The 15,778-nt window shown below is 44.2% G+C and overlaps 1 protein-coding gene across 3 annotated transcripts in view; it reads left to right on the forward strand.

Moving 5' to 3' along the window:
- Positions 1-15,778, forward strand: part of LOC147014919 (glutamate receptor-interacting protein 1-like) — a 91,364-nt gene that overhangs the window by 36,242 nt on the left and 39,344 nt on the right. For all 3 annotated transcript variants that reach the window (XM_085853388.1, XM_085853390.1, XM_085853389.1), the window contains exons 10-14: positions 5,708-5,863; positions 7,958-8,147; positions 8,595-8,740; positions 13,265-13,345; positions 13,473-13,542. In XM_085853388.1, the coding sequence (XP_085709514.1) occupies positions 5,708-5,863; positions 7,958-8,147; positions 8,595-8,740; positions 13,265-13,345; positions 13,473-13,542 (643 nt within the window). The remainder of the gene's footprint in view (positions 1-5,707; positions 5,864-7,957; positions 8,148-8,594; positions 8,741-13,264; positions 13,346-13,472; positions 13,543-15,778) is intronic.

The raw sequence follows: 15,778 nt of genomic DNA on the forward strand, positions 1-15,778 counted from the left end.
TTTGTTATGTGTGACCGAAGAGCCATCCCTCTTAATAATGATTGTTTGAGCATACTATTGCACTGACTTATAAAACACTAACTTTGATTATATGTTCATATATTTATATATATTTTTTTTTTGTTTCATATATATATATATATATAGATATACATTATAGATAGATTTTCTAAAGAAGAGGAAGGCACTTCCAACCGAAACTGAAGAACTAGATAGTCTGTGCTAATTTGAGCAAAAAAGCAAGAGCAGACCCAGTCTCAATCATTCCAATCAAGATTGGAAAATGGCTTGTCAAAAGAGCAAACTAACACCTGAAGACATTGCAAGCTTGCCGGAGATGTGTCTGAACAGCACGCCCTTCATCTATGACGGTGCACACTACCGACAAATATTTAGCACAGCTATGGGTTCACCGGTCTCTGCTGTTGTAGCTAATTTGGTGATGGAGGAACTCGAATGAAGGATATTTGAAACTCATGAGAATTGGCTCCCATGTTACTGGAACAGATATGTAGATGACACCTTCGTCATTGTGCGTACGAACTTGGTAGACCACCTAGTGGGACAACTTGGCTGAGTATTCCTCTCCTCTAACTTCACAATCGAAATTGGAAAAAAAAAGCAAATTGACCTTTTTGGATGTGTAGGTTCACCGTAAACCTGACGGCTCCCTAAAGGCCTCGGTTTACAGGAAACCAACCCACACCAGCAGATTACTGGATTTTAACTCCTGCAACCCAATGTCCCACAAACAGTGTAGCACGGACCTTCTCAGCAGAGGGCATGAATGGTGTCATCTTCCAAAGCTGAGGCAATGAAAGAAATCAGATTAGTTAGAGGAGTTCTGCTCAAAAATGGGTACAACAAGGGGATACTCCCCACATTGAAAGAACCAAAACACAGAATGGAAGGAGCCAGACACACTTGGGCACTGTGTCCTGCCATACTACCCGGGCCTTTCAGAAAGGATTGGCAGGATAGTACGTGGTGCACGGATTGGCATAGCCTACAATCCTCGACGCACCACCGTCATGTCATCTCAAAACTAAAGGACCCAATATCAACTGGTGATAAATCTGGAGTAGTTCACCATTCATAATGCAAAGACTGTGACCAATTCTACATTGGTGAAACTGGAAGGATTTTAAAACGACGACTAGATGAACATGACAGAACAATTCGGCTTGAAAAATGACCGTCAGCTGGAGCACGTCATTGTCTGAAATGTGACCATAAATTTGACTTTGATGGGACCCGTGTCCTAGACACTGCGTCCAACAAATGGCACAGGTTGATTTTGGAAGTGTGGCATGTGAAGAGCCAGAAGCGTGGTCTAACTGGGGAGATGGTGGACATACCCACACAATACCCACCTCTGATGCAAATGGTGCAAACGGCTGGATAAGGTGAGCAACAAACACCTAATCCCAAACACCACATCCACATTTTCACAACATCCAATGAGAACCCCCAACACTCGCACAACCAACACCTCATCATGCCCAACCCGGACACGAAACCAGCCATGTTTGTGCCCCGGAGACACAAAAACAACAAGTGCACACACGTGCTCACCCACACATGTACAACACCAGATCACGTGAAAGTAAAAACAAAAATGAGCAGAGCACCCCTTCAATTATGTGATTTGATGTTTGTTTTTGCTTTTGCAAAATAATTTTTAAAACAAAATCACTCCTCCATTTGACCTCGAACACCATCACGTGACCAGAAATGAGCGGTCGTATCGAAATGAAAACCGGACTCGTGCCAAGGCTCGGGTTCTATCGTGCCTGGTGAAGCTGGCGAAACGTTGCCTGAGACCGGGTCTGCTCTCACTTTTTTGCTCAAATTAGCAGAGTTGATTTAGTTTTTACTTTTGGTTGGAAGCACCTTCTTCTTCTTAAAATGTGTAATCCCAACCTTCCCAATTTTATTCATATATATATATATATATATATATACATATTGTTGGGGACACACGGTCAGGGCTGAGTTGGGGACCGACAGAATATGTATATGTATATGTATATGTATATATATAAATATATATATATATATATATATAATATATATATATCATTTATTTTATGTAGATATGGTTTTGGAAAACTTCCACAGAGGGAGAGCATACTTGGAGACATAGGTGACCCGTGGATCAGTTATTTCATCCATCTTTGTTTCGATAGTCTTTAGTCCCTTGTCAAAGGGCTGCTCGTGATGGCATGCATTGGCCTTGCTGTATTTGTCCCATGTTATGTCCCCTCCCACTCCCCCTATTTTACTTTCCATCATTCCTCCTTCACACCATCGGTGCATTTCCCTACTCTGCTTTCTCAATCCATCAATTTACCTTCACATTCTCTTGCATATTTGTGTGAGGTGAGGGAGAGAAGGAAGGACTGCTTTCCTTTTCTCCATACATTACGTTATTTTATTTTCAAGCCATGGAAGCGATGGGCAACAAAATGGATGCGGGACAGGAGGACATCAAGGCAGTGGGCAATGATGTGGCATTGAAACTCCAGGCTGTGCAGGACGAGGTGAACGCATTTAGGAGGTATGTGGACGGTGTCCGGGAAGAGGCGAAAGCGGGTCAGGTCAAAATGACAGATAAAATAAATAAAATACAGATGGAGATAAAAGGACTTGAGCAAGGGAAGGAACAACTAAGAACAGGAGGTAATATGGAGGTGATAAAATAATTGAAAAAGGCCAAAAAAGAAACCAAGGGGGAACTGATCGCAATCAAGAAAAAATGTAAGGTGAGACGCAACAAGGTGACCCGGAAAATAGAGATGGGACAAACGATGGAAACAAAAGAACAACAGACAAAGGAACATATAGTAATGAGGGAACTGAAAATGAAAGCGAGTATAGAATAAACGAACGTGATTCTGGAAGAGGAACTTAAGGGAGCCAAGTGGGAGATCATAAAGATGAGAGACAAGATAGATAAAGTGAAGGAAGAACGAGAATAGACGATGGTGGGAGTAAAGCAAATTAAGGCAGACTTGATGGAATGTGTTGAAACGAGGCTTAAAGATCAAGATAACGCATTGCAGGTACAGGTGGAGAGGATACAAGGCCTCGAGGTGAACCAGGAGGAGGTGAGTCCTGGCTCGGTAAGACGGTATGAGCTGACACTGATGCATGGTGCGAATGGGTGTGTGTCGAGCTTGGGGGGGAATAAAGGACCTGGGGCTTCTTGGAGTGATGAGAGGCATGGATTGTGTGCTGAGTGTGCAGAGTGAGTTTGACAGAGTGTGCGCCAGGAACGAGTGGTGTGGTGTGAATGAGGGTGCAACAGCACGGGACATGCACCGACACAGACCGGGGTAGCCATTAGCTTGACTGACGGTCAACAGCAACAAATTTAAAATGTGGATGTGTTCTAGTCTCAAGCGTGGGAAAATTATCATGAATTTGGGATCCATGGGGGCCCCGCAAGGTTCGCTTGCACGCCACGTCCTGGAGTGTGCACGATCCGTGCCTGGCAAACCGCCCAAGCACGGACGATTGTGTGGTTTCATGACAAATGTGGAGGAGCCAGCGTGTAAACGCTCCATGACAGATAAATCACTGGAGCACGGATGGCGAAACAAAAGGAAACAATTGAAGATATTTAGGGATTTTGGGTTAAAATTTTTCCATGGGAACCAGGTGTGCAGTATGCACGGTACGCCCGGCACCAACAGTGGGTGTGGTGAGCACGGCTTAGTTCACCCTTGGAAGACCCTAATGCTCAGTGGCAAAAAAAAATCAAAAAAACAAATTGGTGGGTGAGGGACGCATTTATTATCAGGTCAGGTCAGGCCAGATTAGATCCGTGACTTACTACAGGTACCATGTAAACCTGTGCTAACCTGTTCCATGGTCGGGTTGTCGGCGACTAAACCGTCTCCCCCCCCAGGTTTCCTGGTGAGGAGGGTGTATGATATAGACACCCAGCAGGATTAAAAACAAAACCTGTCAAAGGGTGGAGGGACTCCTTGTGAGCCAACGGCCATCCATATCTTGTGCCCAACTGTTTCCGCGGACGTCCTCCTGCAGTTGGGTTACTTTTTTTTAAGAGGTTGGTGGCAGGATTTGCACTCTGGTCACCGTAACACCCTTCGCCCTGCAAAACACAAGAAAAACACAAAGAAACCTGAAAACTGTTAGTTACCATGTGAGCTGCCCAGCTCACTTTCATGTGAGGACATGATCGACAATACACCCCTTAGTGCTTCACTCCTCTGTCTATCATTCTTTCTTTTCTCATTATCCCAGAATGACCGAGGCACCTGTGTGTGTAGAATGTGTGACTAAGTTGACTGATTAAGGGGGCTTATGTGCCGGGATAAGAGATTTATTTTGTGACACTGTTTGCCTTTTATATGCGTGCCTTTTTGCTAATCTTTATAAACTGCGTTCCAAACTGCCCGATCGTCTCCTTCCATTGGTTAGACATAGTGTGTCATTGGTGACGGGGAGTTCAGCACCGTTGTAAGGTTACAAGCTTGGCCATTTTGATTGGTAGCAGTGGAGCATTAGGAAGCACAGTCCTTATCTGGGGTGATTAATTTGCTGCGAAGGTAAAGCAGGATTTGGACACCAGACCCTACCTAAATTATGCATCTCAGACGGTGTCTGTGGTGGCTTAGCAACCCGTCATGCCGTGGAGTTATCTGCGGTTTGTGGGCTTCAGGGTCGTCGCATGGGAAGTGGATCTGAGAACTCCCTTCGTAACCCCTGCCTGCCACGTAAAACGCGTAACAATATATATATATATATATATATATATATATATATATATATATATATATATATATATATATATATATATATATATATATATAATTATTTTTATACTAATGGGGTGACTGAGAGGTATGCGCATTCTCCTGTCAGCTGTCTCGCCTGGATTTGAATCCTAACCCCGATACAAACTCATGTCGGTGTTTCACAGGTAGGGTGATTCATCAATGTTTCACAGGTAGCGTGATCCCTCCGATGGACGTTTAACCGGTGTCACGTCTACCGACATTATTTGGTGGACATTAAAGTTCCCACGATGCCCTTTGCGAAGAGTGGGTGACCTATCACCGACCCTTGGTCAAATTCCAAAATCCTGCTCTTCGCTTCAGGGGGTATTGCATCATTGGCACAGCTGTACCCACAGTAAAATGATGCAACCAGCAGCTACGTGCTGCAGACGAAAGAAAAGGATTTATGGCTTGTAATGAGAATACAAGGTTCGTTCTTCGTAGGATACGTGTTAAAAGCACATTGTACGAGGACATATCCAATCCACAAAAGTAACAAGACACCTTTCATTGTGAGTCTCTTTACTGAATCATACAAATAATGTACAACAGAAGATAAAGGTATATGAGTATGTGTACACTGCTCACATCTTCTATTTTATTGCAGATTAATATTCAGCTCACCCTCTGTGTATTAAAAGTGGAAAACTATAAACGGGCCATTTTAATAACCATACATCTTCATGTGCAGTAATGGTATTGCTCGTTTGGGCTGGGAGTGAATTGAGGATATGAGATTCATTTGGAACTATCGGTGCAAACAGGACATCTTGCTCGAGTTTTTCACATTTTTATAAAACCTCAAACCATTTAACTTAATTCAAACTTTTGCAGTTACTCTTTGTTCTTCCCCTGATTTATTTATTTGTTTGTTTGTTTATTTATTTATTTTTTGGCAGCTTTGGTGTCCGCCACATTCTCACCGACCTCTTTGAGTGCTCACAGCCAGAGGCAGACTCAAGCCAACATCCCTGCCTACAACAGCCTTCCACTGAGTAGTCCATATAGAACTACGGCCCGTCGCAGGCACAAGGACCATGAATTCAGAAGCTCACGTAAGAACCCTTTCCAGTGTTGAATTTCTAATTACTTTATTAACCTCCGCCATCTTCGAAGATGGATGGAGGTTACTGTTTTCACCCCTTCCTGTTTGTTTGTTTGTTTGTTTGTGAACAGTATTACGGAAAAACTCCTCGACGGATTTCGACGAAACTTGGTGGGGGGGTTAGGTATGGTCCAAGGATCATGCCATTAAATTTTGGACTTAGTTCCCCCCCCCCCAAAAAAAAATTGTTAGAGAAAATTTTTTTTTTGCATTTCTGCATGTTTGAAGTGATTTCCAACCCCCCCCCAAAAAAAGTCACCCCCCCCAAAAAAAAATTTTTTTTTTTTTGCATTTCTACATGTTTTAAGTGATTTCCAACCCCTCCCCCCCAAAAAAAAATTTGTTAGAGAAATTATTTTTTTTGCATTTCTACATGTTTTTAGCGATTTCCAACCCCTCTAAAAAATTGTTACCCCCCCCCCAAAAAAAAATTATTAGAGAAAATTATTTTTTTTTTTTGCATTTCTTCATGTTTTAAGTGATTTCAAACCCCTCCCCCTCCCCAAAAATTTAGAGATAATTTTTTTTTTTTGCATTTCTACCTATAAGTGATTTCCAACCCCGCCCCCCCAAAAAAATTGTTATAGAAAAAAAAATTTGAAACTTTTTTTTCCAACAAAATTTCGATTTCTTTTTTTTTTTTTTGCATTTCTACGTTTGAAGTGATTTCCAACCCCCCCCAAAAAAAAAAATAAATTTGCATTTCTACATGTTTTAAGTGATTTCCAACCCCCCCCCCCAAAAAAATTGTAAGAGAAATTTTTTTGCATTTCTACATGTTTTTAGCGATTTCCAACCCCCCAAAAAATTGTTACCCACCCCCCCCCCAAAAAAAATTTAGAGAAAAAAATTTTTTCAATGCATTTCTGCATGTTTTCAGTCATTTCCAACCCCCACCCCCCAAAAAAAAATTTAGAGAAAATTTTTTTTTTTGCATTTCTGCATGTTTTCAATGATTTCCAACCCCCACCCCAAAAAAAATTGTTATAGAAAAAAAAAATTTTGAAACTTTTTTTTTTCAACAAAATTTCGATTTCTTTTTTTTGCATTTCTACATGTTTTAAGTGATTTCCAACCCCCCCCCCCCACCAAAAAAAATGTTGTAGAAAAGAACTATAACTCTGTCAGCACTGTTGACATCATATTTAATGAATAAGATATAAGGTTCACTTGAGTGACCCAGCAGTATTGGCGGCGGAGGTTTTGCACTCTCCCGAGTGCTCCCCCTCTCGTTTAATCTACACTATCATGTCAGCCAATATAACTTGACTCGACTGTTGCAGTTGCAAAGCACCCTGAAAACGACCCGGTCATGATGGCACAAACGAGTGATTATATTTTAGTGTACAATCCTTCCTAAAGACTTGCTCATCAATCCTCAAGTAGCAATGCATAGAAATGACTGCGTTCACGACAAGGTCGATCACCTTGATGATTTTCTTCATTGTACGGTTCCTAAATTGTTGCAATGGATGGATGTCAGCCTCCACTCTACACGGTGGCTTTCAAAGTCTCTTTACCCATATCAATTAAAGTATTCGTTCTTAAACTCTTTGAATATACAGGGTTATTGTGCAGTATTTGTAATAATCAGTCATTGTTTTCCTTCATTCTCCTTGCCCCGCTGAATTAATCGCCAAGCGGAGGGGAAATCCATCCACCCCAAGCCCACCTCTTTCAAATTCCCTGCTTTCCTTCCTGAAAGTCCCTGTAATGTCCATCTTGTATTCCCCATGTTCCCTGCCCCATCCCTCTCCCTTCCACAGATCTCCTAATGTCTCTGTTCCCCACTGTTTTGTCCTTCCCACTCCCGCTCCTCCTGTCTCATGCCCCCCTTGTTGTGCGTTATGCGTTAGCTCTCATACGAGCCTCGACAAGGTATACAAAAAGGAAGGACGGACGTGCGAGAAATTTAGCAGGGGTGAAGCAATTTCCAGGTCACCCAGTCCCTGCGTAGTGAAAGCACCTTCGGCCTCGGAGTCCTGTATGGCCAGCTAATCCCAGGTATGATTTTGTTGCATTTGTAATGTGTTTCCCCCACCAGTCTCTCTCTCCTCCAGCACCATTGGCCTGGGAGGGCAGGTGGTACACCCGGAGACTATCGAGCTTTCCTTACGGACCACGTCGTACCATCCTACCTTCGGTCTGAGTCTGCAGGGCAGTGACTTTCCCAGTGAGGTCTTGAGCTTCTCACCCGTCATTGCTTTCTTGGAGCCTGACAGCCCAGCCGAGCGGTGCGGTATAGTTCGATCATGCGCTGAAACGGTCAAGTCCGTGACCATGCACAGTTGTATTTTGTAACAATTTATTGTCCTATTCACATTATTTTGTATGTATAAAGTTATTATTATAAAGTTATTTTGCCAATAAGTTATTGGCAAAATGTAGCTCCACAATGGCGGCTTTGTGTTCCACGGTCCATTTGTCAATTTGTGGTTTTGATGATTGGGTTCGATTTTCGATCAAAGCTTAGTCCTTCACATCAACGGCCTGGAGAAGAAAAAAAAATCAAAACCAGATATTTATTATAAAGAGTTGTGGATTAATAAAAAAAATCTGTTCGTGAATTAATTGTCACTCTGTATTTGCACTCAATCATATTCCTACAAATATCAAAGACACCAAATGACTTTGTGAATTATTTATCTCGATCTTTTTCTTTACTCGATTCCCAATCGCAGATGTGGGTTCCTGCAATTGGGAGATAGAATTGTCTGTATTGACGGCATTTCGACGCATGACGGCACTCTGGATGAAGCTCACCAGCTGCTACGAGATGCTGCACTTGTTGGCTCTGTGCAATTGGAGGTCGAAGTAGATGTTGCAGGTGATGTCGCAACCTCCACGTGTGGATTCGTTGTTGACAGCTGTTTTAAGTCGAGTCGAAATGTCAACCTTTGTTTAGGGTGGATCAACCTTAATCCCACTGAATAATTTTTTTTTTTTTTTTTTTTTTTTTTTTTTTTTTTTTTTTTTTTTTTGTATACCTTGGTCGAGGCTCGTATGAGAGCTAACACACAACTCACAGCAAGGAGGCATGAGACAAGAGGGGCAGGAGTGGAAGGGACAAAACATTGGGGAACAGACACAGGTGAACTGTGGAAGGGAGAGGGATGGGGATGGGACGGGGAACATGGCGAGGGAAGATGGACATTAAAGGGACTTTCAGGAAGGAAAGCAGGAGAATTGAAGGAAGTGGGCTTGGGTGGATTATCGGGGGTAGAAAAGATCGAGGATTTGGATGGGGGAAGATAAGAGGTGGTGGTGAACAGCTGTTTTGAAAGCCTGGAGGGAAGAATGGGAAAGAATAGAGTGAGGAAGTTTATTCCAAAGGCGGGAAAAAGAGGAATGAAAGAGTGAAGATGAGCAGTGATTCGTGATTTTGGTAGTTTTACCAGAAGGGGGTTGTTGGCGGACCTTGAGCGCCCTGTGGAAATGTGGTTGGGACAAATCACAGAGAGAGCAGGGGGGCAAGGCTGGAGAGGAGTCGGTAGAAGACAGAAAGACCACCGACCAACCTGCGGTGATTGAGTGAGAGGCCCAAAGACTCAGCTTCATTGCGGGAGATGCCAATGATCTTAAAAGCCCTGGTTTCGACAGCGTGAAGTCGAGAAAGGTGGGAGGCAGGAGCACCAGCCCAGAGGGAGAGCAGTACTCCATCAGGCTACGGACAAAAGCTTTGTAAGTGGTCAGGAGCTCAAGAGGGCCAAGGAAGGACTTTGCACGACGGAGGATTCCCAGTCGGCGACTGGCTTTTGAGGCAAGGTTGGAAATGTGACTTTCCCAGGAAAGGTCATGGCAGATAGTGAGACCCAGAAGCTTGAAAGAAAAGACTTCTTCCAGAGGATTGTTGAGAAAGTGGATGGAGGGGTTTTGTAAACGGTCCTTTCGAAGAGACATAGTGAGAGTGTGAGATTTGTCTGGATTGAAAGACATGTTCCACGTGTTGGACCAGTTTGTGATTTTATCCAGATCTGCAGTGAGCGAAGAAGCTGCTGCTTGCCGGTCTGAGGGATGACAGATGGTACGGCAGAGGGTGGAGTCATCGGCAAAGAGAAATAGAGGATTTTCCAGAGAGTCCGAGAGATCATTGATGAAAACCAGAAAAAGAACAGGGCCCAGAACGCTACCTTGAGGAACTCCAGCCTGCACAGGAAGAGGGGATGAAAGAACTCCATTTAGGGCCACACGTTGACTGCGACAGGAGAGGAAGTCTGCGAGCCATGAGTGGAGATGGCCTTGAATACCATGGGAAGAGAGTTTGGTGAGTAGGGCAGGGTGCCAGACTGTGTCAAAAGCACGTGATATGTCCAGGGATACGGCTCGGATTTCCTGTCTGGCATTGAGGACCTCCATCCATTGATGGGAGAGCAGTAGCAGCATATCTAGGGTAGAGTGACCTGGTCTGAAACCAAATTGATGATTGGAAATCAAGCCATTGGAGAAGAGGAAGGATTTCATGTCTGAAGCGATGATGGATTCCATAACCTTGCTGATGATTGGGAGAAGGCTGATTGGTCTATAGTTACAGGGATCTGTTTTTGCACCTTTTTTATGCAGGGCAGTGATGTTAGCAGATTTCCAAGCAGATGGCAGATGACCTTGGGAAAATGAGAGGGTGAATAGAACAGAGAGGGTGAGCAAGAGCAGAAGAGCAGGCTTTGAGGACACGTGGGCTGATGCCGTCTGGACCGGTTGCAGAATCTGACTCGAGGTTTGAAAGCAAGCTCTCCACCTTGTCAGGAGAAAAGGATACAGAGTCCAGGGACAGTTGGGTGCGACTGGGTAAAGTGGGTAGAGATAGTGATGGGTTTGGGACACAAGATTTAGCTGCAAACACCGAGTTTAGACATTCAGCTTTATCACGTGTGGAATCAGCAGTGCGGCCATTTGAGGTAAGGGAGGGGATGGAGGGGGAACATACACCAGAAACAGATTTGATTAAACGCCACCAGGATTTTGAGGAGGGAGAGAGGTTTGAGAGTTCAGACTTGAGATGAGAAAGATGTTGTTTTCTGGCTCTCCTGAGGGCAGCTACACACTTGTTCCGAGCTTTGTGGAAAGAACTGAGATTGCCCTCAGTTGGGTTTGCTTTCCATGAGGCAAAGGCAAGTTGTTTCAGGACAACTGCCTCGCCACAAGCTTCAGTAAACCAAGGGCGGGAGGAAGGGTAAGACAACTGAACACGAGAGGGGATAAATCTGTGCATGAGGGAGAGCAAGTTTCTTTGAAAGAATTCCCAGGATGAGTTGATGTTTGAGAAAGTAGTGATAGGAGACCAGTCTGTAAGTTTGATGGCTGCTCGGAGACCCTGCCAGTCGGCTTGAGTGAAATGCCAGACTCGACGGCGGTGAGGTGGTTCTCTGATAACAGCCAGAGAGATGTCCACTTTAACAAGGACGTGGTCAGAAGAACCAATTGGAGCGAAGGAAGAGCAGCAGATATTGTCAGGGAAATTTGTCAAAATCAGATCCAGAAGAGATGGAGTACCATTGGTTGAGATCCGGGTCGGGAAGTTGACCGATTGAGTCAGTCCCAATGAGTCACAGAAAGCTTTTGCTGATGTCCCATGGCAGGTGAGAGAGGTACCCACACCTAGCCAACTGGCGTGATGACAATTGAAGTCGCCACATAAGAGGAAGAGAGAGTTTGGATGAGAAGATAGAAGATGGTCCATGTTTTCGGAGAGTGAGGTGTAGATGGAGTCATCACTGTTCGGTGGACGGTACAGTACACATATAAACATGAGGTGGGAGTGGAGGGGAAGCCGAAGCCAGAGGTATTCCTGGGGGTGTGGGGGAGTGAGAGCAGTGCAGGGAGAGTGAGGAATAGAGTCTTTGATGAAGAGAGCAACACCTCCACCAGGACGAGGCTCAGGTCTGTCATACCGTAAGAGGGAGTAACCAGGGAGAGATACTTGGGAGTCAGACACGTCTTGGGAGAGGAAAGTTTCTGTTAGGCAGATAATGTCTGGTTTGTCAGTGGCAACCTGCATGGAAAGATCTGAAAGGTTTGAGCGAAGGCCCCGGATATTTGAGGTCCACACTTTTAATGAAGAGGTAGGGGAGGAGGCTTTGGGTGCAGGAGGTGGAGGGGGCGGGGAGGGTAGGACGAGGGACGAGGGGGAGGTAAGGAGGGTTGCTGAAGGAGTGTGGGGAATTGCAGAATAGCGAGGGGAGGGGGCCGAATGAGGAGGAGAAAAGGCTCTGTGGTGCTGGGAGAGAGGGGGACAAGAGACAAGGAAGATGGCAGTTGAGTATTTGAGGAGGTGGAGTGAAGAGATGGAGGTGAGAGGGCAGTGGAGGGAGGCAGGTTGGTGGATGAGAGGGGGCAACTTACAGAAGGAAGAGTGAGGGGGATGAAAGGTGGGAGAAAGGTGAGGGGGGAATTTTTGAAAGAGGTGAGAGGGAGGCTTGGAGGGAGAAGAGTGGGATGGTTGCTTTGAGAGTGAGAGTGAGGGGTGAGGGGGGTGAGTTGGCACTGAAGTTGGAAAAAAAGAATGGTTGATGGAAAGCGAGCATTCATGGCAAACTGTGGTTTTTAAAAGTTTTAGGTCAGAGATGCGATTTAACACAATTCTTGATGGATGCAATGAAGGCGAATTCAGAGCATGGAGAGAAGAAGCGCTGTAATAGTTGGATTTTTTAGGCAAGGAATGAAGGAGAGGTCGAAATGAAAGCAGTCTGTTGAAATAGCAGAAGAGTAGTGCATTGTGAAACAGTAAAGAGTACCACATGTGTGAGAGAGGAAGATGAAGCATCATAAGATCGTTTTTGTTGTTAATATTAATGTATGAGAGAGTTCAACAGATTAGGTCATGGAAATGTAAAAAAAAAAAAAAAAGAAATCGAGGAAGACGAGGAGGAAGTTAAGAGGAAGAAGAAGTAGCAGAATCGGGAGAAGGTGAGCGTGTTGTTGTTGTTGTTGTTGTTGTTGTTGTTGTTGGGTATATTTTTTTTTATTTTTTTTTTTTTTTTTTTGAGATAAGAAAGAGATTAGTTGGGAGAATGGGGGATGTTTGGAAAGTGGGGAGGATGAAAATTGAAGGTAATGGGGAGGATAGAAATTGAAGGTAATGGGGAGAAAAAACAAACAAACAAAAAAAAAAAACGATCGAACACCAAGTGGAACCGGTAGGCCTCAAGCCTAGGACTAGGCCTCAAACACCAGGTAAGAACGTCGACATAAATACTCACAAAATAGCACGATTTTTGAAACAAAACCGAACTAGGAACACACATTTGAAATTTGAAAGGTAAACGCTGATGTATCATCGTAAGCTTGGTACTACAGTACGCATTTGGAGATGTATTATCAGCAAGTCTGACGACGTATTTACATCCTACTGCAGAATCGATCATCCCAAGCAGTGGAACGTTCCATGTAAAGTTGGCGAAGAGGAGAGGGATAGACCTTGGCATCGTGGTTTCTGGTAAGTTCGAAACATTCAGCCATTGAATATCATGTATTTGTGGCAAGGATTGGAAGTTGCCACAAAAGATGTGTTTTCAAAACAAAGCTTAATATAATTCCAGCACTGGTTTTTCTTTGTCTTGCAGCCCAGGTTTGGCGCAAGCTCGGTGAACCACTAATCATAGCGGATATCAGGAAAGGAAGCATTGCTCATCGGTATGTGCTTCTGAAGCAAATTTTTAAATGCAAACATTATAATCTTTGATGGACTTTTTCGCTTCTCTAACTTTTAAGATTGATATTATGGATAATGCCTGTCTGCCCCAGGCAAAAATAACATTCTTTTCCTGTAGTAATTCTCTGCAGATTACTGTAGTATGTGAGAGTACAACTCTCATATACTATAGTTCTAACTGCAGCATTTTTGCCTGGGGTGCAATACTTCCATAACTCAGTGTAAAGCACTACCCGTGCCGGATGTGCAGTCATCTCACAAATTTCTAAGTTGCAATTAGAATAGGGGTTTATGGAGACCATTTATAGCTGGGCTGGCAGGATAGGTATCTATGCACACTGCCCGGTGAGCTGTCAAACCTGAGTTTGAATCTTGACCCAGCTATAAACGGTCTCCCTTGGTTTGCAGACTGAATGAGGCAGCAATGTATCTGGCATGCATCAGGACATTATAATCCAGAGGAAGCCTCTGTCAATACGGTGGGGGGAGGTAGCGAGGGGGTAGAAAAGTTTGGGCATTGTTGAACGTTAAGGATCGCAATTGAGAGACTTCCGGTTCCGGTTTTGAGCGGCAAGAGGTCTCCTTCGGGGCTCCCTGCTGACTTTCTCAAAGTTAAGTTCCGGTTGTTATTTGTCCCGTTTTAACTGTTTAATTTTCTCACCTACATGTTAATGTGTGTTCCTAGTTCGGTTTTGTTTCAAAAATCGTGCTATTTTGTGAGTATTTATGTCGACGTTCTTACCTGGTGTTTGAGGCCTAGTCCTAGGCTTGAGGCCTACCGGTTCCACTCGGTGTTCGATCGTTTTTTTTTGTTTGTTTGTTTTTCTCCCCATTACCTTCAATTTCTATCCTCCCCATTACCTTCAATTTTCATCCTCCCCACTTTCCAAACATCCCCCATTCTCCCAACTAATCTCTTTCTTATCTCAAAAAAAAAATAAAATAAAATAAAAAAAATAAAAAATAAAAAAATATACCCAACAACAACAACAACAACACGCTCACCTTCTCCCGATTCTGCTACTTCTTCTTCCTCTTAACTTCCTCCTCGTCTTCCTCGATTTTTTTTTTTTTTTTTTTTTTTACACTTCCATGACCTAATCTGTTGAACTCTCTCATACATTAATATTACAACAAAAACGATCTTATAATGCTTCATCTTCCTCTCTCACACATGTGGTACTCTTTACTGTTTCACAATGCACTACTCTTCTGCTATTTTAACAGACTGCTCTCATTTCGACCTCTCCTTCATTCCTTGCCTAAAAAATCCAACTATTACAGCGCTTCTTCTCTCCATGCTCTGAATTCGCCTTCATTGCATCCATCAAGAATTGTGTTAAATCGCATCTCTGACCTAAAACTTTTAAAAACCACAGTTTGCCATGGATGCTCGCTTTCCATCAACCATTCTTTTTTTCCAACTTCAGTGCCAACTCACCCCCTCACCCCTCACTCTCACTCTCAAAGCAACCATCCCACTCTTCTCCCTCCAAGCCTCCCTCTCACCTCTTTCAAAAATTCCCCCTCATCTTTCTCCCACCTTTCATCCCCCTCACTCTTCCTTCTCTAAGTTGCCCCCCTCTCATCCACCAACCTGCCTCCCTCCACTGCCCTCTCACCTCCATCTCTTCACTCCACCTCCTCAAATCCTCAACTGCCATCTTCCTTGTCTCTTGTCCCCCCTCTCTCCCAGCACCACAGAGCCTTTTCTCCTCCTCATTCGGCCCCTCCCCTCGCTATTCTGCAATACCCCACACTCCTTCAGCAACCCTCCTTACCTCCCCCTCTTCCCTCGTCCTACCCTCCCCCGCCCCCTCCACCTCCTGCACCCAAAGCCTCCTCCCCTACCTCTTCATTAAAAGTGTGGACCTCAAATATCCGGGGCCTTCGCTCAAACCTTTCAGATCTTTCCATACAGGTTGCTACTGACAAACCAGACATTATCTGCCTAACAGAAACTTTCCTCTCCCAAGACGTGTCTGACTCCCAAGTATCTCTCCCTGGCTACTCCCTCTTACGGTATGACAGACCTGAGCCTCGTCCTGGTGGAGGTGTTGCTCTCTTCATCAAAGACTCTATTCCTCACTCTCCCTGCACTGCTCTCACTCCCCCACACCCCCAGGAATACCTCTGGCTTCGGCTTCCCCTCCACTCCCACCTCATGTTTATATGTGTACTGTACCGTCCACCGAACAGTGATGACTCCATCTACAC

This window comes from Eptatretus burgeri, chromosome 13, assembly GCF_056783735.1.
Source record: "Eptatretus burgeri isolate ZD-2024b chromosome 13, Ebu_testis_v1, whole genome shotgun sequence".
NCBI classification, from domain to species: Eukaryota; Metazoa; Chordata; class Myxini; order Myxiniformes; family Myxinidae; genus Eptatretus; species Eptatretus burgeri.